Below are 27,377 nucleotides of genomic sequence, written 5' to 3' on the forward strand. Positions count from 1 at the left end.
GTCAAAGCTCACTAAAGTTGCAGTGCTCCACTTTGTATATAGTGCCCACATAAGGCGGCACTCATAATAGCCAGTGTATGCCCAGCCATTGACTTAACTGCATGTCGCTGGTGGGTGTCTCAATACACACCCATGCAGCTGCAGTATTTGCATATTTCAAACTGAGGGGCAGATGTATTAAGCCTTAACAAGAGATAAATGCAAGTGTGATAAGGAGAGATAAACGTCCAGCCAATCAGCTCCTTACTGACTTTTTTCAAGCACAGCCTGTAACATGGCAGTTAGGAGGTGATTGGCTGGACGTTTATCTCTCTTTATCACCCTTACATTTATCTCTTGTTAAGGCTTAATACATGTGCCCCAGTATCCGAGTACACATCCGTAGATGCGGTGGCATTAGCGTACATCTCTGAGGGCCTTTTATATCAAGCTTCAAAAAGTGATAAAGTGAAGAGTGATAAACAGGCAGGCAATCAGCTCCTTCTATTACTACTACAACACCTGGCAGCAATCATCCTCAATTATATGTAGCAAGGGAAATTATATTATTGGCCTACTCCCATTGTATTCATTTTATGTTAGGTACAGTATAATACCATACATTTGTTCATTAGAATGGATACCATAGTCATCAGTCATTTATCCTCAGCATCACCACTGTGTTCTCTGGGATGTAGCTAGCACTGAGAGGTATACGGTTGGTGCTTAATTTTGTGTCTAGGTGGAAAATTTGTCAGAGACCAAAAATAGGAATTGAATCGAGCCACGTGGTTTGAGTGAAATTGCGATAACTTTTTTAGTTAGTTTTCGCTTTTTAATGATGCAGTTTAGACCCCCCAAATAGTGAAACTGCATCAATAAACAAGGGCTTAAAAACAGGTGAAAATGGCTGCAATTGAATACTGATGGCTCAATTCAAATGGATTTCCCAGTGTGTGTAGTCTGTGCATAACCCAGGACCTACTCGGCCAATGCGATACAAATCGGCTGATCGGGGCCGGAGCTGATGTCACACACCCTCCCTGAAAATGCCTGTTTTTTTCCTGACACTCAGAAAACGTCTGGTTTCCACCCCCAAACTCTGGCTTCCTGTCAATCAACTTACAAATGGCTTGCGTTTAGAAAAGACGCTGGATTTTATTGCAAGATGGTATAGCACACGCTCGCTACGAATTCGCAGCCCAGCGTTCCGGCCTGAATTACTCCATATATCACCACAAAGTCGGTTCCAGTATCCAGACATGGTTCTAACACTACTTAAAGCATTTAGTTGTACAGGCATTATAAATGTAATCATATTTGTAAACAGGCATGTCTCAAGCTGTCAAGCTTGTAGTTGAGATGCTGACATTGTCCCTATTCTATGTATTCTTACATTTAATATAAGTACAGTATAAATAACTTGCACCTGGTTGTACAGTAATGTGCCATGAAACAGTTGCAAATTGTATTGGTTCCATGTAAAATTGATATTTCTAATAAATAGTTTTTTTTCTTCTGTGAGTTCTTATATTTCTTTACATTCATTATTTTTCAGTATTCAAGATCAGAAGTTGTCCTCACATTCTTTGAGAGATCCCCACTGGACCAGGTGTTAAAAAATGATAACGTTCACAAGATTCAACCAAGTTTTCAAAGCCCAATAAAGATATCTGGTAAGGAATAATCCAGCTGCATATAAATCCAGGGCTGAAATATAACGGCCTGAGGGCCCCTACACAATTTTGGTAAGATAGCTGCTAGATTCAAAGCAATAATTGTTTTACAGGCAAACCCAGGTTGGCATTGCCTTGTACTTCTTGCTGCTTTAAATGTATGGGCTATCTGACCAAAATGATGCCAATGCCTGTCTGCAAATCTTAGGCTGCTATATTGAGAAATGCTATAATTGGTCCTATATCTGTGTTCATTGATAGTGCTTTTAAGAATACCTGCATCTTACAGTATATTACTATCATGTCTGCTTCAGCGTATTGTAGAGTCGTTACTAAAGGCCGGGTTGTATACTCACCACACAAAACCAGGAGCACCATGAGGAATGCTGGAGTCAGTGACAGATAATGAAAGAACTCACCACTCCCTTCCTCATATTCTGCTCCACAGGCATCCTCCCTTCAGCACCATCACAAAGAGTTTGGCATTCGGGCATTGGTTTGCTGTTCTAGGCAGCAGCTGGTAAGCAACAAGTGACAAGTGACATTGCAGGGGTTCTCCTGGCATCCTTACTCCTATCCTTACTCCCATCAGCAGCAACAGAGGAATTCCCATCAGCAAAATTGATCATTCCAAAAGTGGGACCCCCTTCAGACACAGCCAGTATCTCATGCAGGGCCACATGCTCAACTACACACATAGACGTCCACAGTAGAACACAGGAAGTGCAACTACCATAGAGCTTAGTGCAAGTTTCCATGGTGTGTCTAAGACAATACTAGTAATTCTTCTTAGATAATCAGCAATTATAGGCCAGGAAAGGCTCCTTCTGGTCATGTTTTTTTTTAATACTACTCATTGCAGTAAATGCTCGTTCTTGTCTTTTTCAGATTTTTTTTTCTGATGGAAATATTGAGAGATGCATATATATATTAATGTTTCTGCTTGAGGGCTTTCCACTGCGTCCATAGACATTGCTGCCTTACAGCAAACTTTCCATCACTTGTCACTCCACAGTATGTTAATTTGTGATTGGGGACATAATCTAGCATTGTGTTTTCTGTTATAACAGGATACTTAAACCTGTTGAAAAGGGGGGGGGGGGGAATTGATAGAGAGCAGCCAAGGTGAAATGTGTAGGTCAGAATACATGTAATAGGCCAAACAACAGAACGTTTGGTGGGGCTAGGGAAAATAATCGTCTTTGCTGCCTTAAACTTTTATTTTCATACTTGCTAACCTTTTGCCCAGGCCCCCATGGAGATGCAGTAGGCAAGGTTCAGGTTGGAGATGCATTTATGTGATTTTGGGAGCCGCAATGATGGCCACAGAAACCACTTTCCTTGTATGTATGATGCTGTGTAACCAGTGATGGTTTTTAACTCTGCCACTGTAGTGAAGCCAGATACAGGGCGAGATTCTCTATTACAGAAATGCGGTAAAAACCCCGTTATCGGGGTTTTTACCGCATTTCTGTATTCTCTAATGTCCCTCCGCAGTGTCACCGCTGCGGAGGGAATCGCCAGCAAAAGCTGGCGGTTCCCTGCAGAAGCCTATGGGCTTCTTACCACAGCGGTGTGTGAGGGATCCGTCACGGATCCCTCCCAGCATGCCCTGCGGCCGGCGCGTCAGTCTGCGCATGCGCAGACGGACTCCCGGGTCATAGACCCGGAAGTCCAGCAACGGCGCCGCATCGCAAGGGACAGCTCTTACCGCAAGAGCTGTCCCTTGCGTTAATGACCGCATATTTTAGAGAATATGCGGTCATTAGAAATGCGAATGCCGGCGATACTGGGCTGCGGATTTTAGAGAATCCCGCCCATAGTCTGTGAGACTGCGCTGGCTTCACTGTGACTGTCAGTGACTTCCTATTGGAAGTCTGATCTGTCAGTCACTCAAAGGCAGTCCCATTGGGAGGTGTTTCATCCCTCCGGGATGCCTTTCTATGCGCGGCTGCCCCTAAAAACGGGTTCTGCGCATGCGCAGTACCACGGACGATACTGCAAATGCGACGAACCCGGTAAAGTCAATACAATTCAATGGGTCTGCTCCCAAAGTAGCCCCATAGCACCTTGGGCCAGCGCATGTGCAGTACCAAAGAGGCTACTGTGCATGCACCAGTCTCGCAACGGTTATCAGGACAATAAGATGGAGGTGACGGCGGGGACCAGCAGCAGTGGCACCAGAGGGGGGGGGGGCAGCAACTTGGCAGCCCCTTTCCTCTGTCGAGGTAAGAGCCACCACTATGTATAACTAAAGCCAGGGGTACTATGCGCCCCTGTCATTATCTGTGCTGCTACCAATTAGCTCACTGATCTGCTGACAAATGGCACTGATTGTTGCCCAACCACAGCACTGTTCCTGGCTACAGCAGCTGCTGTGCTCCATGCTGTGCATGGGAGATCTTGGTAATGCTCATAAGTTCTCATGCATGCCCACTGGAGCCAGGCAGGAGGTGTGATATAGCACATCAGCACTAGGGATTTGGCAGGGATCTTCAGAGGGCTTGGTTTTCACTCCCCCCACTCCAGAAGACAAGATGTTAATACATCTCATTGTTAGTGCTTCCTGCTTCGCTTCCCCCCAATTTCCTAGCTCACCCACTTCTCTGTGAAATGTGGTTTAATCCTGGAATCTGGGCTACTCTTTTGAGATCCTGAAATTTGGGAGCTTCCCCAGGTTTTCAAGTGAATAGGCAATTATGAGACTGTTAATAGTAGTTATTTTATCTAAAAGTGCATTACTCTTAGGTTGTTTTTCTTTATGAATTCCTTTTAGTTACTTGTATGCGTTTTCAAAGTCAAAGAAACTAACTATTGGTGTTGATTTTAAACATAGCTGTGGTGTCTGTACATAGGTGACAGGTGACTCTCCAAAACCACCAGCAAAGATCCATTTGACTCAGTTTTACCATTTTAGCCCCTTAATCCCTTAATTGTATCTTTCTACAATATTGTGATAGCGATGGAAGTGCTACTTCATAATATTCAAGCATAAGCGATTAAATACAACAAGAAGGAAAATAGTGTGTTGTATGATGTACACTAAGGTAATCCTAATTATTCTGTTTAAAATGTGTTTTAATATACACATTTATTATACAAACTTATTAAATACATTTATTATACAAACTTATTATACACATTTATTATACAAACTTATTAAAAACATTCACCTTCATGCTGTGTACACTCATCCTGTTGACACTCATCCAGTAGACACCTGGTGGGATGCAGTTAATATCCCGGCGGTCGGGATCCCGGCGTTCAGAATCCCGACGCCGGAATCCCGACCGTCGAAATACCGACATATTCTCCCTCCGTGGGTGTCCACGACACCCCTGGAGGGAGAATAAATTAGTGTGCCGAGCATAGCGAGGCACCGGGCCCGCTGCGTGGCGAGCGCAGCGAGCCCGCAAGGGGGGGTGATCCACGTCCCCCCCTTGTCGGCATTTCGGCTGTAGGGATTCCGGCGTCGGGATTCTGAACGCCGGGATCCCGACCGCCGGGATTCACTACTGAATCCCACCTGGTGCAGTGGTCACTAAAAGGGTGTGTGGCTTCACAGAAATTGGAGTGGGAGGGTACAAAGCTAAACATTCCAAACCCCTGTTTCTATCACGCTGGGGAACCCGGAGATACAGGCTGCCCCTCAAGATACTTTGTCTGCAGTGCCGGCTACTACATGGTGATAGGAGCTGGGTGATGCACATAATGTTACAATGCAGCACTTGGCTCCTGTCATTGAGCAGGAGACAGCACTTTGGTGTCACCTCTCGGTTGGTGACACACAGGTGCAGCTCACACCGCGCCTTGTGATGCCACTGATCTACAAATATAAAGACCCATAGACGTATTTAATATATATATATATATATATGCATTTACATTTGGGGCAGTACGGATGGTGTAATGGTTTGCATTACTGCCTCACAGCACTGAGGTCATGGGTTTGATTCTCACCATGGCCCTTACTGTGCAGAGTTTGTATATTCTCCCTGTACTTCCTCCCACAATCCAAAAATATACTGGTAGGCTAATTGGCTCCCAACAAAATTAACCCTAGAATGTCTGTGTGTGCGTGTACATGTGGTAGGGAATTTAGATCGTAAGCTCCACTGGGGGAGGACTGATGTGAATGTTCAAATATTCTCTGTAAAGCGCTGCGGAATATGTGTGCGCTATATAAGAAACTTAATAAATAATAATAATAACATTTTTTTGCTCATGCATTTGAATATATACCCAGCCATTGTGCTAGGGTGCTTAGGCAGTGACAAATACTGGATACTGCTTATACTTTTCAGATGTTTTCACTGTATGAAAGAAATGTCTCTCCATGTTTGTCAGATGCTTTGTGCAGAGGTTATGGCTTGATCATGAGCATCACTATGTAGCATCTGTTATTTGTTTAGGGCCTGACTCAGAGTTAGATGCACTTTGCTAATAAGTGTTAATGTAAAATGTGCCGTGGAACAAGTCCGCTACTTGTATTCTGCTACTGATACAGAATGGGCTACAAATGTGACCAAGGGCCTAATTCAGACCTGATCGCATTTTGTTCTCTAAATGGGCAAAACCATGCCGCACTGCAGGTGGGGCAGATGTAACATGTGCAGAGAGAGTTACATTTGGGTGGGGTGTGTTGAAACTGAAATATAAATTACAGTGTAAAAATAAAGCAGCCAGTATTTACCCTGCACAGAAACAAAATTAACTACCCAAACCTAACTGCACATGTTCCATCTGACCTACCTGCAGCGCACATGGTTTTACCCATTCTGGGGGCACGTGCACGTCGAGACGATTGTCTGCCCCATTCTCGGCAATGGACGCGCATGCATGTGAGATGCTCGCGCGTCCATGTCCCACCGCCGTCCGCCAGATTGCCAACCACCAGAAACCTGTGGGTGGCGGTCTGGTGGCAACACTGAGAGCGGCTCCATCTGTATGCTCTTTTTGCATGGGAATCATTATAGAAGTCACACTTTAATGCCCTATAAGTATCAGTCAGCTGACACAGGCCACATGAAATCACTGCCTGGATGCATGCGACTCCAAAATGTGCTGCAGCCATTGTTAAGAGTTTAAAGTGAGTTCTGCAGGTAACCAAGCATTGCAATTGGTTTAGCCTTAACTATAGTGCTTTGCACCTGTTACTTTTTGGAAGTGGGTCACTGTGGTGCAATATTTGGGCAATTTTGGAGGGGCTTTGGGTGGGTCTAAAACAAAAAAAAGTCTCACACATGTCAAGATGCTCAAAAAATCTACAGTGCACTGATTTTGTGCATTGAAGTACAATTTTGGTATAAAGTGGAGCGATTTGACATAGACAATTCTTAGTGCAATTCCCACTTTTAGCAAAATTATTTAGGTGATGTCTTTTCTGCTGGTGATTTGCCGCGATATGGAGCACTAAATTGCTTTTGACATGTGACTTCCGTGAAAATTAGGTGAGTTTTTTTCCAATGGCAATTTGCTGCAATTTAGAGAACTAAATTACATTTGACATTTATTTATTTATTTACAGTTTCTTATATAGCGCAGCATATTCCATTGCGCTTTACAATTGGAAACAACAGTGATAAAACAAACTGGGTAGTAACAAACCTAAATAGAGGTAAGAGGTCCCTGCTCACAAGCTTACAATCTATAGGGTAATAGGAGGGATACATAAGTATATTAATCTATTGCATGGCAGTCCCACCATATTACAACACAGCCTGATGGGATGCAATTACATATGAATTCTACTAGAGGTTATTTGGGGGTTCCAGAATATGATAAGCTTGCCTGAAGGCTGAGTTTTCAGGGAACGCTTGAAAGTTTGAAGGCTACAGGAGAGTCTTAATGTGCATGAAGGGCATTCCATAGGGTGGGTGCTGCCTGACAAAAATCCTAGTGTAAGTGGGAGCGAGTTATGAGAGATGCAGATCTTGTGCAGAGAGGAGAGGTAGAGATGGAATATATTTTGACGTGACTTCAATGCAAATTAATCCTTAGTAAATATGCAAATTGCTAAACCGCTGCTGTTTTTGCGGTTATAGGAAGTTAAAGTGAAAATAAAACAAGCTGATGTTTCAGTTTAGCTGCAGGATTTTTTCATCTCTTGTATAACATTGCCACCTACAGGTATAATATGTGTGTACTGTAAAAATACTTTCATGATAGTAATCTTAAAAAAGACATAACAAATAAGACTTAACAAAATATATTACATGTATACATATACATGTAATATATGTTATTGTTATATTTTGTCATTGTTAAATAATTAAAAAATAGTGGTGCGAATGGTGAGCTGAGTATATGTCCTTTTGCTTAGCGTAAAATGTGCAAATTTGTACTGTTACTATAGAAATTTTTTATTTTCCTATGTTGATATGCAGGTCTTGTGCTTCCTTGTGATGTAAGATAAGAGCGAGGAATGCAAGGTCCATTCCAGTAATAGTAAGAGCATATTCACGGAATTTTAGAACAAAGGGTGACATTTAATGGGATGCACATTTTAGTGAGGTTCTGAAATCGCACATTATTGCATTTTCCGAAATTGGGGATTTTTTTTTTTTTAAAGTCGACTATTTAATGGGATGTGAATTTGCAGGTGAACAGTGAGATATGGTGCGAGTTTTAGTCACGGACAATTGAGATTTTGGAGACATGGTAATGTCGGTTTAAAAAATAAATTAATTAAAAACAGCGTGGGGGTCCCAGGGCTCAAAGAGCCGGTCCTGGTTTAAAAAAATCACGGGGCATACCAAATAGGGGTCCCTTTGTTTTTTTAAACCAGCACATGGCTCAAGGGTTGGTCCTGGTTCCCAAAATATGGGGAACAAAACGAGTAGGGGTCCCTCGTGTTTCAAGAACCAACACCAGGCCCTGCCCCACCCAGCCAGCAGGGTAATGCCACAGCTGGGGGGAAACTTTTTATACAAGTCCCAACAGTACAAATAGTGAAAAAAAAAACCACACATACGAACAGTAAAACTTTATTACATTCTACAGTCATCCACTCATACATTACCATGGGCCCACTAATGGCCTGTCCTCTTGTCCATGTAGAATCCATTTGAGTTCCTTTTTAAAGAGATCATACTCACGCGCTGTCTTCTGTGCTTCTCCGGCTCCCCATTAACACTGTTCACACAGTGCGATCTTCTATTCACATCCATGGCTCCACCCACAGACTGGGAGTTAGGCCTGCCCACCAGCTAATCATGATCAATATATATATCCTTTTAAACATACACCTTTACCAAAAGATTCTTTTTAAAATGCAATTTATTAATTAATATCATTAAACGGTGATGCATACCTGTATACGATGTATACAAATGAAGATAACAAAAATCTTTTAGGGGCCATTTATCATTTAATATTTGAGGCTAAATCCCCTAAAACACCCATCGGGGGTTAGCCGCAGATATTAAGTATCAACTGAATGCTTCAGGAGGGACCGCAGTACGATCCCTGCATCGATCCCTCCTGCACTGCCGCCAGCCGCATCCCCCATAGGTTTTATTCTGAGATGGCAGTAGCCTATTGTAGCCTATGGGCTACAAGCTGCACTGTTAACCGTGCATGTACAGACCCCCCCCGGCACCCTGCTGAGCACATCGCAGGGACAGGCCCCTTTTGGATGCCCTGTCCCTGCATGTGCAGGGTGATACATCTGTACAATAGGATTGCATATTACAATGTGATCCAGTGTGGTAATGCGATCCTTAACAAATGGGCACCTAGAACACTTAAATATGAAGAGACAACAAAGCAACACATCCTAAAGCCATCCCATAGGAAATGTATAAAATATAGTGATCAAAATTCTTTATTACATGCTATTGGAGCTTTACCACTAGGTGGCAGTAGAGATTTGATGATACAGAAGAACAGTTTATTTATTACGTTATATATATTTATATTTGGCCATTCACATCAGCCTTGCCCCAGTGGAGCTTATGTTCCCTATCACAGGTACTAATACACTGGGTGATGTTTTTCATCAGGACCCAATTAACCTTACAGTATATATTTGGATTGTGGGAGCAAAACCACACCAGCACGGGGAGAATATACAGACTCCACACAGATAGGGCTATGGTGGAAATCAAATCCATGGCCTCAGTGCTATGAGGCAGTAATGCTAACCATTACACCATCCGCGCTGCTTATAATGACATATTATTTTTAACATTTGCTGTTTTATATTTTGTGTAGTATTTAATTAGGACTAATTATCCCGCATTTTACTGTATTACCAATAAATATTAATTGTTAATTGATAGCATCAGTGTGCCCTCCAAAAAACAAGAGTACTTTCTCTTCTACTTTGTATTCAAAACAATAACACAATGAAGTATGTATATATATATATATGTTTTCCAATAGTGGAAAGGCGCCTATAATATTGAAACACAGTCCATAAGTGATAATGCTTTTTCAATGATGCAACGAGGATTTCATCCAATATTAGTTTTTATTTTGTCCTTTAATGGAGAGTCAATAGTACAATCAGATGCAGAAAAAACGTCCTTATGCATCTGATTGTACTATTGACTCTCCATTGAAGGACAAAATAAAAACTAATATTGGATGAAATCCTCGTTGCATCATTGAAAAAGCAACAACATTTTGTCAACAACATTTTGTGGGCTTTATTCCTTGAACCCTCTGGGAATTTTGTGGTCAGGCAGCCAAGTCACGATTGTTTTAACTTGTATACCTTGTTATATTTGCATTTCTGGTAGCGCGTTTAGGAATATTGGGGATCATATATATATATATATATATATATATATATATATATATAGGGTCCAGGGGGATGGCGGCACTCTGCTGAAATAAGACTCCACACTCAGGTAGATATCACCAACGTTTCTGGGCTAACTAGCACCTTTATCAAGGTGCAGGAAGAACCTTCCTGCACCTTGATAAAGGGGCTAGTTAGCCCAGAATAAACGACCTCTGTCCCCTCCTCTCACAAGGGGAGGCATGTGATCCACCAGTTTATACTTTAATTGTTCATGCAAATGTTTATTTTAGATGTGATTAGTTATTAACCCCCGTTTATGTACAGGTATCCGTTACGAGAGATCTGTCACTGGATACTGTCAGTGATGACGAGATGATGCGCCCACAGCGGTGCTAAGAGATGAGCAACGCCGGGGGACTCCCTGTGTTCTCAGCGAGCTGGATCGCTTGGGCTTTCTGATGAAGTTTGCCATCCCTGGCGCGCTGACGTCATACGCCGGCTGTGCACTTCCGGATCCAGTGTCCGTATGAAGAATCTTGACGCCAGTAGTGATGGGCAAAATGGGTCAATAATGAGAGCTGGGATCCAGCAGATCAGTCAGTGAAAAGATCTGTATCTTTTAGGCGGGTCGGCGGTTCACTTTGAAAGAAGGGGTAATTGATAATAACGAAGCATAATTTGTTTTACAATCATTTATTGCCAATTTTTTTACTTTTTTTTTTTAAAACAGTGAGCTGAACAAATAAGAACATACATAACCAAGTAAAACACTGATCGATAGCTGGGTGCAGAATCTCCATCGATAGTGTCTGCACCGATGGCCATCCCTAGCAGCAGCCTTGTTATTCTTTCTTTTACTTGCAGTAGCAGCACTGAACTCAGTCTCCAGAGGTAGTACATCTCAGCTGCCACAGGTGGCTGTGCTGAGATCAGGCAAATACATTGTAATGGAAAACGAAACTGGAAGTAAAAGAACGACGGATCAACTTTTTGGGATCGGCGGCTCCCTCAGTCTTTTATGGGATCCGTTCAAAAGAACCGCTTCATTCGCAAACGACCCATCTCTAGACGGCGGGGGATTCTGCACTGTTCAGTAAGGTATAAATACCATATTATGTGCTGTTTATTATGCACCCTGAAGAAAAATGTTGAAATACATTTGAAACGTTGGTATATCCGTGTGATGCGTCTTCTTTGGAGTGCCGCCCATCCTCGTACGTTATCTAAGGAGCACCAGCTGTATCTCGGGAGGGCACCCAGGCTTTGTCAATCTGTTTGTGGAGTGCCGGCCACCATCCAGAATTATATACAGGAACTCTACTGTTCTAGGTATTGCAGCCCCCAGGTTTATTATTCCATCAGTGGTTGGTTCACTTTTTCGCTTACATGTTGTTCACTGAATTGCACTTTATTCTGCACTAATTTGCACAGAAGGGGTCTCAACCTATTTCTGGACTGTAACTGAGTGGAGGCAGCGTGTCCATGTTTGCATCTAAATTTGCACTTTATTGATAGGATAGTTTGCATCTGAATTTGCACTTTATTGATTGGACAGTTGCTGCTATTGGAGCACAAATATCAGCATTTTGTGCATGATGCATTAGAGTACTTGGACAGCTGCTATTAAATATTGACACTTAATGTATAGGAGTACAAACACCATCATTTTTTGCACAACGCAGCACTGCACTTTAAGGAAACCTCCACTCCCCCCCTTAATCCTGCTAAATAGAGTTATCATTGATTTTTATTGCACCGACTGTGTTCCTCTGTGAATTGGACCTTAGTTAAGTTAAAGGTCACTTAAGACCATGGATTTCCAAGGACTCCTGATGTTGAATCTGAGAACAGGCGATATTCTGAGCTTTTCAGATACAGATGCTGAATCAGTATTGATTAAGGAAACTTTGAAAGCTTTCTCAGGCTCAGACACTCCAGAAGAAATTTACAACACACAAATTAAAGAAGAAGGAAATTGATTTCCAGTTTCACGGAATTAGCCTATCAGATTATTATAGGGAACGTAAAATTCCAAGGGGCTTCTGGATTAAAAATATTCCGACTATAGGCCGAAACAGCACAGAATTTTTACCGTCGATGGGTTGCGATATTAAATAAATGTTCCCTAGATTTAATTCTTCTGGTGATAGAAGAATCAACGTGGATCCTGGAAAAAACCAAGGTTAAAATAAGTGACCTGGAACGGACAACAATACAAGTATTGGTGGAGGATAAGAGCCAAGATCGTCTCATAAAATTAAAGAGCAATATTGAATCCTACAGGCGTGACCTGATTAAATACAAGAAAAATAAACTTATCACAGTGGAAAAAGACTATTTGGAGCAGTCAGTCTATCCGTGGGCAACAGGAAGATTCCCAAATAGAAGAATTATGAAAATTAGACCAAGATGTAATCAACACAGAACTATTGGGCAGGACATTATGTCAACAGATCAGAGCACATCCCAAAGTGATACGGATAATCAAGCCGGTCCAAGTGTACAGAAAACCCCTTTAGGGGCTGCGACCAAAGGAAAAGGAACCGGACATGTAGAGGTGGTCAAACATCCAGGGAGATCAAAGCTCACTCCCTGCCAGTAGATCTGGTCATAAACCTCTCCTCTCATGACCTAACAGAGGAAGAGAGAAACTTTCTTAATAAAGGACTTTCCTTTGCCCCAACAAATAGATTTAGAAAACTGGAATAAAGTGTGGAGGTTTCTACACATCACCGGCATTTAAAATTGAAAGAATTTTTTTCAAACCAGGATGATAAACATGAGCTACAAGATGTGAAACATCCCTTTAAGTAAAAAATTAAACCTTTGAACCCCTAAGTCTCAACCCACCTATTAAAAGTTATACCAGATCCTTAGAAAACATTATTATGGAGGAGGCCAAAGTAAGCAAACAAGTGATGAACAATTAATCTAAAGAACTGGTACCCCTGAATAATTTGAAAACGAATTACTAATCAGGTCGGCGGACAAGGGAGGTGCCATCGTGATACAAGATTTAGACAAATACAAAGAGGAATTATATAGACAACTGGCAGACATAAAAAATGACCCAAATGACCAAACTTCTAAATATAAAAAGGAAATTGATGAGGTCCTTCAAGAGGGAGTCAAGGACAAGATTATTGATATTAAAACCATGGAAGCCTTGAAGGTGGACAATCCGATTATGCCTCTTTTATATTTGTTGCCTAAAGTACATAATTTCGGCCCGCGAATAATTGTTTAGTATCATTGCCAAATATTTGGATTTTTGGCTACAACCGGTGGTGGCGCATCAACAGACCTTCCTCAAAGACACCATGGATCTACTGATTAATCTTCAAAAAGTGGAGCCAGCTAAAGAAAATTATCTGTTATGTTGTATAGACATTGTGTCGCTATATACTAATATTCCATATGGTAACAGTGGTTGAACACTTGTTGAGGAATAATGAACACTATAAAGGCCCTGAAATTTCCTTCTTTTTGAGATTACTGGAACAGACTGAAAAAAGAGCTCAAGGATGCCAATACCATCCTAAGTGGCTACTTTTAAACCCTAGTTTCATGGAGATTGTAATTGTTAGTAGAATGCACCACAAAAAGCATGTTACCCTGTTCAGGGGCATGCCATGTTCCATCCAAGAGGTGTGTCTAGCTCCACCAATGGGCGTATCTGTTGCCACTCAGGGGTGTATCCTGCAGTAGTAGATGAAACTTATAGCACTGTGAGCACTATACCATCACAATGGGTTTGTGTATGTTGTGCCAGGCTGCTTTGTATTGGGTGCAAAAATAGGAACAGCGCAAGAATTCAGGAGGAATAGGGGAACACTCACTGAATAAACTGTAACAAAATATATTTTACATTTATTGTTTTATAGTTTTCATTCATTTATTTAAGTATAAAGCTAAATAGCACATAAAATCTGTATTAATAAAGCATTCACTAACTAATTGAATAATGTGATGAAGATCGTTCTAATTAATTTATTTTTGTCAGCATAATGTTAATTGGTAATGAGCTATAAACTAAATGAACGAATTGGAAATCCAATTGAATAAATGATGGGTTGAATATTGCTGAAATATAAAGGGATAGAGAAGGTGACTGTCAGTAGAGACAGTGCTGGTAGACACCCTGATCCCGCAATAGGAGGTAAATGTAATGATGGAGTCAGGGAGGTAGAGATAGTAATGTGTGTACCTGATGACCCAAAGGTTGAAGATCCTTCAGTGACTGTGTTTCTGTGAAGCTGGAGCACAGGGGTGCAACAAATCCTCTGGCTGGCAAGCATCTCGGCTTGACCCTTCGCAGCAGGCTACAGGAGATGCTGCCTGATGATTACCGTGGGGCTGTGAGGTTGGCTGTTCTGTCATACACAAGGGTTGGCCCCAGGAACGGAACTGATTCAAAGTGAAGGTTCCAATCAAAGGTTCCTTTTGCCCAACTCAAAATGCTGACTGTAGAGGCTGAAAGAATTTGTCTCAGAGAGGCAGCTATGATGTGATTATAGTAGTGGGATTGTCTTATCACCTGCACTTTTGAACAATCTATTGGTGTCTTTATCTAATGCCCCACCCCCAGTTAGCTTGCAGTCTCCTATCACATAGAGTAATCGAGTATGTGTGATTTTTTTTTTTATCCTGGGTTTATTCAAGTAGTGAGTTCTACTCCCATGTGTATCCCATATTTTGCCATGAGAAGCCTTATTTGAAAAAATGTATAGAACTTTAGGATCACTGTGTCTGATAACCAATGCAGAATAGTGACACTGATGATCCGCTTTCAATGTATAAATCTCTAAGATTTATTTTTTCCCCAAATACTAAACAGCTTAATAATGTGGTTAAGGGGCAGGGAAGTTTGGTAGACTTATCATAGAGAGTGCTGCTATTTCAGGAAGTCTCCCTGACATTCAGGGAGAGTTGGCCAGAATGATACAGATCACTGTTTTTTAGAATATACTGGAGCTGATGCAGAATTGCATACAGGTCCATCTTGTGGATGGATCAGAACTGTGATCAGCACTGTGTGTGCTCCTGGGCACCTATGCAAGATTCCTAGTACATAATGGGGATAATTATGTTTGGTTTGCAAAAGCAAATCCCTTCTTTAATGTAAAAAATCATGTGCACTGTAGGTGGGGCAGATGTAACATGTGCAGAGAGAAAAAAGAAAAGTGGAGCGCTAGGTGGATCAATTGGATATCACAATTTTAATTTTGTTTTTTAAAAATTATATATATAATATAAAAACAATCAATAAAAATAATTGTAAACAAGCATCTGTAAGTATGACAATAAAAATAGATGGACAAGGAAGATAATACTTATGTCTCTGCGTAGCTGCCGTATATCCCTGATGATTTTGGGGCTTTGGGATTTAGCCCTGGATTGTGGGGGTAAACAAACTGCCGTCCTGGATGTTGCAAATTGGAACGCTGGAGGGTGATCTAATTCCCGATAGTGGGGTCCTCGCTATAATGCGCTCTTTTCAGGAGGGTGCCAAAGTGGGTGGCTCGCTGGAGGATGATCTATTTCCTTCTGTTGAAGGGTCCTCACGATGTTGCGAGTATTGGGGGTCCACGATGTGGTGGTGGAAGGTTATCCAAGTAGAGTGAAATTCGGAGGGCAATCCAGGGTGACAATGAAAGGGAAAATAACTTGAAACAGGGGGGGCCAGCGGAGGCAGAGATTCTTCCTGGTCCAATTGGAGTTAGCAAGTGCTGCCTAACATGTTTCGTCGTGATGTCACGACTTTATCAAAGGTATGGCCGCATTATAGCGAGGACCCCACTATCGGGAATTAGATCACCCTCCAGCGTTCCAATTTGCAACATCCAGGACGGCAGTTTGTTTACCCCCACAATCCAGGGCTAAATCCCAAAGCCCCAAAATCATCAGGGATATACGGCAGCTACGCAGAGACATAAGTATTATCTTCCTTGTCCATCTATTTTTATTGTCATACTTACAGATGCTTGTTTACAATTATTTTTATTGATTGTTTTTATATTATATATATAATTTTTAAAAAATAAAATTAAAATTGTGATATCCAATTGATCCACCTAGCGCTCCACTTTTCTTTTTCCTATTGTACCCATAGGAGGGTTGACATCCCTCCAGTAGGAGCAGCTGAGCATTACACCCCATAGGGCGCCTATTCCTACTCTGAGTACCCCATCTCGAGTATACCCCTACCACTCCCATGTGCAGAGAGAGTTACATTTGGGTGAGGTGTGTTCAAAACCGAAATCTAAATTTCAGTGTAAGAATAAAGCAGTCAGTATTTACTCCGCACAGAAACAAAATAACTCATCCAAATATAACTCTCTGTGCACAAGTTACATTTGCTTTTGCAAACTAACCAGAATCACCCTCAATGTGTATACCCAGCAATGTCTATTCTGGCAGGGGTGCCGGCATTGCATACTCACTTGCCAATACCGGCATTAATGAGCGCCGCTGGGGGGGGGGGGGGGGGGGGGGGGAGGTCCTCCTTCATCTATACATGAAGGACAGAGGAGGACATTTGTTAATGACCCGAGGGAGTGTGCGCCATTAACGATATAGTGTGTACACAGAGTGCGTGCTGTTAATGATATAGTGCGTACACACTAGATGATATGTGTGATGATATCGTTAACGTGCATATCGTTACCTTTTATCGTCTAGTGTATACACATATCCACTTGTCACATATCCACCTGCAAAATGGCATTTACCTCTACTGTACATTTAGTCAGTGCATGCAGACAGATTGAAGGCTATTATGGTGTCTGTCTGGATCTCTTACAGCCTGATGCATCTACATTCTGATAATGTAGATGGCTACTTTATAATGCATATGTAGAGGAGCGATTTGTCCGCATAGCTGCATGTAACTTGGCAATCATATGCATCAGGGGCATAATTCATGTTCATATGCACTTCCCTATACTGCTGCATATGTTTAGCCTATGGAATTGCTTATCATCACAAGTGAGACTGCTGCCAAGAAAAGAAGGTCGGCGCTCACCAAAGCCATTGCAAACTCATTTGCAACTGCGTACTCCTACGCTCCATACTCATTGACAAGAAACATCGACTGCTAGTAGCAATATGGTTGCCTGCATTTTTGCAGCCACTCCCTATGCCACCCCTAAATGGTCATTCTGTGAAGAAATCGGAGTGTCATCGCAGAGGTGCCTTGGAGCACACCGCTATGTGCAGTCAGGAGTCTGGTGGTGGGAAATCCAGTGGATTTTATAGGGTTTGGGGCAGCGGGAGACTCCACAGAGAACCAGGCATTTCCCGCAGGATGCAGGAGTTTAGACAGCTATGAAGAAAAGTAATTGACATGAATTTGAATAGGATTTTCCCTACAACACTAATGAATTTAATAACATAAAACACCATTTCAGAGTATAAGAAGAATCAATAATAAGATTAGTAATGCTTGGGGTGTTTTGTGTTTGCAGTGTACAATTGTTACAGAAATCACAACTCCTAGGGAAATTCATCTGTAAAAATGTGATTCTCCCTCTCTTTCTTGGGCTTCTTGTCAGTTTAGCATATGCATAATGTAACTCGCTTATTGCTATGTGCCGTAGAACTTTAGAAACGAGCACATTCTTAGTTACTTTCATCCAGTCCTGGAAATACGGAGACATTCAGGACTCTTTATTGCAAACTGACAATAGGGGATTTATTCATGAAGCAGCCCGGTGCTTCTCATCATGTTTATGCATGATGTTTAAAAGAGCAATTATTTTACTAGCAAGACGCTGCTAGTAAAAGCATTGCCCTTTAAATATTGGGCATAAACACAGATAGAATCGTTAGGTTTTACAACCTGAGGACTCTTAAATAAACCCCTAAATGTTGTAACACATTCTATAGTATTAGTACATTCCAATGTGCTTCACAGGGGCAGACGTGTGTCTGGACGTGCTTGGGATATTTATGTTCACAGTCATATTCATACATATTTCATAAGTGTCTCTAGCCCTATCATAAAAAAATTATCCCTTTACTGCGCTCTAGTTTGTTGACTACGGTGGACTATATTAACCCTTTGTGTGCCAACGTTGCTGTGAGAGATCCTCAAAATATCCGTTAAAAATCCCAGCGCTGCTCACAGCGACTGTTCTTTTTCACTCTCTGCCAACAGATGGCAGTGTTTCGAAGACTCACGGACATTACATATATATTGTTCATTCATGCAGAGCTGTTCACCAGAGTGCATCTCCTGAAGGAGACAATGCTTCCAGAATTGTCGGATCTGTATTGAATTATCATTTTACCCTCAATTTTATTTCAAGAAAGGCATTCCAATTATCTAAGGATCCAATAACCATCATATTGTGAATACACTCTTCTTCTGAGAAATTGTCTGAAATAAATCTCTATAACTGCAAACCCCTGATGAAGTCCCAGAAGGGGACGAAACGCGTTGGGTTTTGTTGTTTGCTATATTCAAGTGTTTGAAATACCAGAAAGAATTCCATTGTCATCTGGAATGTTGCCATCTATGTTTAAATAAGAGACTTTTTAATAAATATTTAAAATATATGGACTTCTTTTACATGGTTTCGAGAAGATAAATATTGTAAGGCTTTTTTGATCTAATAGTAAGATCAACACTAGGGGTGCAATCTTACAACTGTAGGCCGTATTTTTTCCCATCCCCTGTCCAACAGGGGATTTTGTAAGCTAGGTAGCCTACATAATCACTTATAGTAACTGTGGGTGTGAAACGAGGGTCTGTTCGCAATATATATATATATATATATATATATATACATATATATATATATATATATTGATGATTGTGTCTCCATGCCTTCCAATTGGCAAGATAGTTTAATAAGGATGCTGTCCAATTATCTCATCTGCCGATACCTGTTTCCCACTGGTTTTGATGATGGTTTTCTTATGGGAGGGCGTGTTCAGTGGTGTTTTTTATAAGGGTTTTGCATTAAGTAAATCTAGGATTTTCAAAACTGCTGCAAAAGCTCCAAAAAAAGTCTGATCTGCTAAAAATGCTGTTTAATAGATTTGCCCTCTAAACCTTATATAAAGTTTACTATGATGTATTGGTTTTGTAGGAGGACAAAACCCTCCCCAACCTGATTTTGAAATACATACAGTTTCAATATTTTTAATAAACTTGCCTGCACTGTTTCGGCATAGCTATTTTCCTTCATTCTGGCAATCTAGCAATCTTGTAGATATACTTATGTATAAATTGCTTTCTGCCTGAGTATTTTAAAATGACTCTTATTTTGCAGAACAGAGTATTAGGAATAATGTGTTTATTGTAAATAAGAAGCAGACAAAAAAGGAACATATTGTATACTTTTCTATTTATGCTGTGCTTAAAGGGGATTATTACAGTACACAATACAGTACATATGTCGGTATTTAAATGTGACATACAAAAGATTTATTTATGTATGTTACTCGTTGTGACTTCAAATAACTACAGACAGGACAACAGGGGTATGCCTTGCATTTCTGGCATTCCCCGTGAGGCCACGTCCCCTACACACAAGGCCACACCCCTAATTTCAGGCGCACAGAGATGGCCATACTCCGTCATGTACAAAGGTAAAAAATATGATATAGCCATCAATGACTGAGGTCTGCACAGACCTCAGGCATCAGACTAGCCCTGTTAATGTTACACAGCGATGCTACACTATTGATGATGCGACATCTGTCATGATGCCAACGATGGAAAACACTACATACATATCCTGTTCAACGTAAAGATTCTGTTAATCAGACAGTTACTAAATGGGTATCTGCAAAACCTGCTTAGAGGGAAGACCAGGGGTAAAATGTAATAGCCTGCGAGGTGCAGGACGTTGTGCAAATCTGCCTGTATTTTTAAAGTGGCAATCATTTACATGGCAAAACCATACTTGCCTACCTGACCCTCTCCATGCAGGAGAAAATGCTCTGTTCCTGGACTTCCCTGGTAATGTATGATTGCCATCACCTGTGGGGAGCTAGGTAAAGATGTTTCACCACAGGTGATGGCAATCATACATTACCAGGGAAGCACAGGAACAGAGCATTTTCTCCAGCATGGAGAGGGTCAGATAGGCAAGTATGGGCAAAACCCATCAGCTCATAACTGGCCATGTGTTTGAAAAATGATAGGAGCTGATTGGCTGGAGAACCATTTAAAATTAGTAATAAGTGATAACTAAAGTATTACTTGTTAATAAAAAGTCCCTATTTTTTTTTTCACTTTACATTGTTCCAATGGCAGAGGCTTTCTCCCCACCCTAAACTAGCAATCTTTTTCCCTTCAACAAAGAAAGTTTGCAAGTCTTAGAGCCTTGCAACTTACTGATGCACTACAAACGTGCCAATAAAAATAGCTATATGGACCAAGGGGGATATTCAATCCTGGGTCACAACTGTTGGGCTGGCCCGACAGACGTGACCCTGTCCCGTTCTCCGCCGGCTCGACTAGGAATTGGCAGGTGGGATCCTGCTGAATGCCGAAAAGGGGGCGTGGCCCTGAGATACATCGAGCTATGGCCAGGAGCTCGACAATCCACAGCCGTTCTCGGCAGAACGGGCCCGTCTGCATCTAAAGTTGGGTCCATTCTGCCAAGATCCCTGTTCAATGCTGTCGGGAAAGACAGCATTGAATAGGCACCCGGCGCTATTTGCCCCATCAGAAATAGGGCAGGGGATTGAATACCCCCCTAAGAGGGAAATGTATCAAACCTTCTCAAGAGGACAAGTAAAGTTACCTATAACAACCAGATTCTAGCTATCATTTTATAGAACTTACTAAATAAATGATAGCTAAAAGCTGATTGGTTGGTACGGGTAACTTCTTCCTCTATCATTTTCAGAAGGTTTAGTACATCTCCTCCCACATTGAAATCCTTCCACTAACCCTGAAAGATCAGGACATGAACCAGTATAACAAATCCAGAACCCAATAATGTAGTAACATGAGCATTATTGGGAAAGTATAATGGAATGCAATTAAGTGCTTTTACCCAGTTTATAATATGCTTAAATGTTGATAGTATAGACATAACTTTATTATTACTTTGAAGATGTGCCAGGTGACAGTTAGCTGCCACATCTTTTTAATGCAGGTAATACGCCAGAGAGCAATTAAGTGAAAAGATCTGTGGTGAACGTCTTGCATGGAAATAGGACTTACTGTATGATCACTCAGCATGCTGTCAGTTTCACAGTCCTAGCGCAGAATGAGTCACTACACTAGATCTCTCTTTAGTTCCAGCTTTTATGTGTTACATGTACATGTCACATGTTTGTATGATTGCAGCATCTGTAACCTTCCCAAATGAACAGTGCTCGGCAATACAATTACTTTATAAATTAATAATAATAATATATATTTCCTGCTGGAAGTTTAAATGAAAAAAATATTGTTTATTAACTGAAATGATACGTTCATTTTTATAAACAGATTTCTATTTTTGTTCTAGAAATTATGCGATCCAACGGCTTTTGTTTAGCCAACACAGAAACAATCGTCATTGACCACAGCCTCCCCCATGCTAAAGATCCTGACTTGGATGTAGATTCAACAGATCATTTGTGAGTATACAGTATTACATGTACAGCAATAAAACATTTCCCTGTTTCTGGGTTCCGGCCAGAATATCTTATTACTAGATTGCAGTGCAAGCTCTCACCAGTGGCCTTACTTTGGCATGCAAATTAACACCAGAGTATTGGGAAAGCAGCTATTCATTGCCGTGTGTTAAAAAAAAACATCTAATCGTATCATCTTGTTATAACCATATAAGAGTATTAGCATTAACTCATTTTTACTGTACCTATAGCATAATGCACAGGTTCTCAAACTCAGTCCTCAGGACCCTACACAGTGCGTTTTGCAGGTCTCCTTACAGAATCGCAAGTGAAATAATTAGCTCCACCTGTGGCTCTTTTAAAATGTGTCAGTGAGTAATGAGTACAACTGTGCACCTGTCAGGTGACCTGGAAAATGTGAACTGTGTGGGGTCCTGAGAACCGAGTTTGAGAACCACTTGCGCAATGGTATCTGTTGTACTTAAGGGTAAGCAGATCTGAGCCTGGTCACATTCTAGCAGGGTAAATCGGTAGCTTTAGCATAAAAGTGACTTGGGCTGACAGGCTCCATGTTACTAATGATAAACAGCTGAAAATTGGTGCTCAGCAACTCACATTTAGGGATGATTCAGACACACAGGGGCAGATGTATTAAGCCTGATAACAAGGAATGTGATAATGCACCAGCCAGTCCGCTCCTAACTGTAGTTACATACATGTTTGCCGATGCCAGTTAGGAGCTGTCTTAATGCTGTGTTATCACCCTCCTCTTTAACACTTCACCAGGCTTAATACATCTGCCCCAGAATGTGGTAGCTGCAGAATGCAGAATTCATCTGGCAATGCAGATCTTATGCAGGGGATCATGTGTGTGCAAGCCAAAACCAGTGCCGCTCATAGCTTTTACAGCAACCTGCCATCATTAGTATTTGTACATGCAGCAGCCCATTCTTGGTGTAAGAGATCCGTCAGTAACAGGCTTCCCTTCCCCATACACACAGCTGATACAGAACTTTAGATACTCTCCCATGACACTGTACTTCCACTGGCCAGGTTCTATGTTCTTTGCCCAGCTTCATGGACAGATAGACCTGGCTAAGCTCTGTCCATAGAAGACACTTACCTTAAATTGAGTATCTTTGCTTTGCGCGTGCACTGTATGCCACAGCCCACCATTTGCGCCTGTACACAGAAATCTGTTCGACCCTAGTCCACGTCCTGTTTTCTTCTTTCTTACAAACCAAAAGGTAGCATAGATGAATCAGAAAAAATATTAACATCCAAACATTAAATTGCAACTTTGTTTTCCCAAATAGAATTTTCCAAGCAAATTGTATTAGGACTTTCATGTTGTTTATCTGAGTAATAAAAAGCTGAAATACGATACGTTTTGAAAAATTCAATTGGTTGGTATGTAGACTTGTCTATTATTATGTTGGCCAATAATTTAAAAGCAAAGTGGGGCACTTGTAGACCAACATGGAGGGCTGTAGAGGCATCGTGCAAGCCCTTTTCTGAAACTGGGCGTATTGCCAGGCATGGGAGGGTGTCGGTACACTGCGACTCTCTGAATATGCACAAAAGTGGAAGCAAGGAAGAGGTAAGCAACTATCGACCAGTGAGCCTTACATCAGTAGTAGGGAAATTGATGGAAACACTCTTAAAACAAAGAGTTGTAGAATATCTCAAAACCAGCAATTTACAGGATCCAAAACAGCATGGGTTTACTGGGGGAAGATCATGTCAAACAAATCTTATTGCCTTTTTTGACTGGGTGACTAGAGTAATAGATCAAGATGGGGCTGTAGATGTAGCTTATCTAGACTTTAGTAAAGCTTTTGACACTGTCCCACATTGCAGACTGTTAAATAAACTTGAAAGCTTGGGATTGGATTCTAAGATAGTTGAATGGATAAGAGCGTGGTTGCAGGACAGAAAACCGAGAGTTGTAGTAAACGGAGTACAGTCAAAGGAGGGAAAGGTTACAAGTGGAGTACCCCAGGGATCTGTACTTGGACCGGTGCTTTTTAATATCTTTATTGGTGATATTGCAAATGGAATTGAGGGTAAAATGTGCCTTTTTGCAGATGACACAAAGGTATGCAACAGGGTAGACACACCAGGAGGGGTAAAACAAATGATTGAGGATCTAGGCAGATTAGAGAAATGGTCAAGAGAATGGCAACTACAGTTTAATGCCAAAAAATGCAAAATCATGCACTTGGGTCTCAGAAATCCAAAGACTCAATATAGTATAAATGGCACTATAATGGAAACTACTGAGGAAGAGAGGGATCTAGGTGTCACTATTTCAGGGGACTTAAAAGCAGGTAGGCAATGTAACAAAGCAATGAAGAAGGCAAGTCAGATGCTTGGTTGCATAGGGAGAGGTATCAGCAGTAGAAAGAAAGAAGTAATAATGCCACTGTATAGGTCATTGGTACGACCTCACCTAGAGTATTGTGTTCAGTTCTGGAGGCCATATCTCCAGAAGGATATAAATACATTAGAGACTGTTCAAAGAAGAGCAACTAAAATGGTGCATGGCCTACATCACAAAACGTACCAGGAAAGACTAAAAGATCTTAATATGTATACTTTAGAGCAGAGAAGGGAAAGGGGGGACATGATAGAAACTTTCAAATATATCAAGGGCTTTAACAAGGTACAGGTGGGAGACATTCTTCACAGGAAGAGGAGCAACAGAACACGAGGACATGCACTGAAACTAGAGGGAGGAAGATTCAGGGGAAATGCGAGGAAGAATTTTTTCACAGAAAGAGTAGTAGATAAGTGAATAGCCTCCCAACAGAGGTGGTAGATGCAAATACAGTAGTACAATTTAAACATGCTTGGGATAAGCATATTGATATCCTTACAAAAAAATAAGGATCAAATATGGTTTGAGGTAACATGTTTAAAAAAAGGGGCAGACTAGATGGGCCAAGTGGTTCTTATCTGCCGTCAAATTCTATGTTTCTATGTTTAACAAATACCAGGGTCTGTGGGGTTTGTACCTCCCTACCCTCAACATCAATGTTAATATATTTTTAATAGAATCTTTCTGTGTAATTGTTATATTATAATACAGCACAGAGAGTGAATGTTGTGTGAGTGTCGTTTGTCTAGGCCTAAGGTTATGTACACACCACCAAGATTTAATGGCTCTGCAACAGGGGTGTGGCCTTGACTACGTTGCACAGAACTCACTACTGTGCAGTGCTCTCTAAGATGGTGGCCACCTGAACCTCTGCGGCACCCCCTTATCAGAACAGCACCTACTCTCCGGAGACGGACCTAGTACTCCGCTCAGTGGGGATTCTTACTTTAGGGTGCATGTAGTAGTGTCAATTGGGTAATGTAAGTGTAGTACTAGGGGTCAGGTGGGAGATATGACTCAAGGGACTGCCAGGAGCCATTGGCAACATGAAGTCAGTGGCACCGGTATGGAACCTGTGGGTGGGCGAGTAGCTGGAGGCTCAGCGGCAATGGTTGTCACTAGTCGCACAGTGTGTGGCGCGGCACCCGGTGTGATTGCACTGCTTATTCCCCTGTAGAAATGTCCCTGTTTTTGGTATCAAATGGAACTTATTGAAGTATTTTAATAATCATGTGTTACATTACAGACCTTTAGGGGTCAATTCAGTTAGACGTGAGAGGTGTGAATTGTCTATTGTTATGGTGTAGAAATGCCATCAATAACACTGCAGCTCGCCCCTCTCACGGTACAATCTCACACTGTACATAATGCTGGCTACACATCAGACCAACTTTCCTCCAACCATTCAACTAGATGGTTGGTTGGACTGAAAATCTGGTACTGTATGGGGGCAAGTGCCAAGAAGCAATGTGCTCACAAACTCAGGAGAATGGACAAAAGCATTCAGTAAAATTCTTTTAATCAAATAGGTCCAACTACAGTACATTGTCTGACTGACAGTTGTTGTCCATTTTCCGATTTAAAAAAAAACAAATAACATTTGCTCCTATCCAGTACCAGGTTTTTATTCCATCCATCCAACCAACCAACTAGTTGGTCTGATGTGTGGCCAGCAAGGAGACTGCAAACCAAATTTCACAAGCCTGAAGGTACCTAATTGAATCAACCCCATAAATTTGTATGTACCCTGAGACTGGTTCAGGAAAGCCCTGTGCCAGCTTCCTGTGTAGTCTTACTGGTTTACAACTAAATAATAATTCATACGCTTCGTGTGGCAGACAGTGAAATATTATCATATATGCTAGACATGATGTGTAAGCGATTAGTGTCTGGTACCCCAATTGTTAAAACCTCTCATTATTTGAAGCGGAAATGTAACATTACCAGCTTAATATTATTCCTTACACCTGCTGTCTGACTGATTACAATGAAGTAAATTGATTGGAGTAATTGCTGCCAGCACAGCTCCGTATAGTCAGACTACAGAGCAGGGTTATTTGCTTGTCACAGCACGAGACATGGCGATACTCTGAGGAATGTTATCCTGCAGCGCTGGTCACCTCTGTTGTGCGCACAGGACATTCTTTCATTCCTTCGCATCTTATGGAACATTTGTCCCTGACTGGGCATGAGCTTGGTCAGTGGATCTGAGGGGAGAATTGGGAGTGGAACTGTGGATAATTTGTTTACTTGGCATTTGATCATGTCGTCTCAATGCCAGAAAATGTCTGCATCACGCTGCTCCATTACACATTTTGGCACCTGCATGTATGACGGAAATTGTATCCTAATCTTTTTTATTTCCAACCCTACAACATATTTCAATTAACCCTTTGAGTGCCAACATCTCTGAGAGATGATCAGCATAGCCGCTAAAATGCCAGCATCGCTCACATTTGTTATATAAATTCAAATAAAAAATGTTGTGTAAAAAAAAGATTTTATTCCCTATATAAGGTAAACCTTACAGGTCATCCATGTTTGCTTGGCAATTTTCACACCTGTTTTGACAAATTCACTTGGCACTGAAAGGGTTAAGAAGTCGTATACTATTTGACAAAGCCCATAAAATCTTCCATATCTCTTTCTTTGCTTTTGGTCCTTTTATTGTATTAGCACAACTGTGACAGCTCATTAATGTTTAACTGATGGGACAAACAATTGGAAATGTATTCAGGAATTCATATGTTGATGTGTTTTTCTGCATTGACTTTTCTCTACTCAGTAGAATAAATGCTGTAACACTGCCACATTCTCAAATAAATGTGAAGGTAGGAATGGAATAAATGAATCAAAGTGGCACATAATCTGCCAGTATGGCAATTCCTGCGTTGCCTCGGTATTAACATTTCGGCTGCCGGTGAGAGGGAGTGAAAACTCTTGCAATACTCATGAGCACTCACAGTGTATCAGCCTATTGCCAATGCACTGTGTAACCCAACCCCGCCCC

General features: G+C 41.4%; 1 protein-coding gene across 1 annotated transcript in view; it reads left to right on the plus strand.

Moving 5' to 3' along the window:
- The window catches only part of PXDC1 (PX domain containing 1), a 69,408-nt gene that overhangs the window by 34,400 nt on the left and 7,631 nt on the right, over window positions 1-27,377 (plus strand). The window contains exons 3-4 of the mRNA XM_083188010.1: window positions 1,538-1,655; window positions 21,879-21,990. Of these exons, the coding sequence (XP_083044136.1) occupies window positions 1,538-1,655; window positions 21,879-21,990 (230 nt within the window). The remainder of the gene's footprint in view (window positions 1-1,537; window positions 1,656-21,878; window positions 21,991-27,377) is intronic.

The sequence above is a fragment of the Crinia signifera genome, chromosome 5 (assembly GCF_055691185.1).
Source record: "Crinia signifera chromosome 5, ASM5569118v1, whole genome shotgun sequence".
Taxonomy (NCBI): Eukaryota; Metazoa; Chordata; class Amphibia; order Anura; family Myobatrachidae; genus Crinia; species Crinia signifera.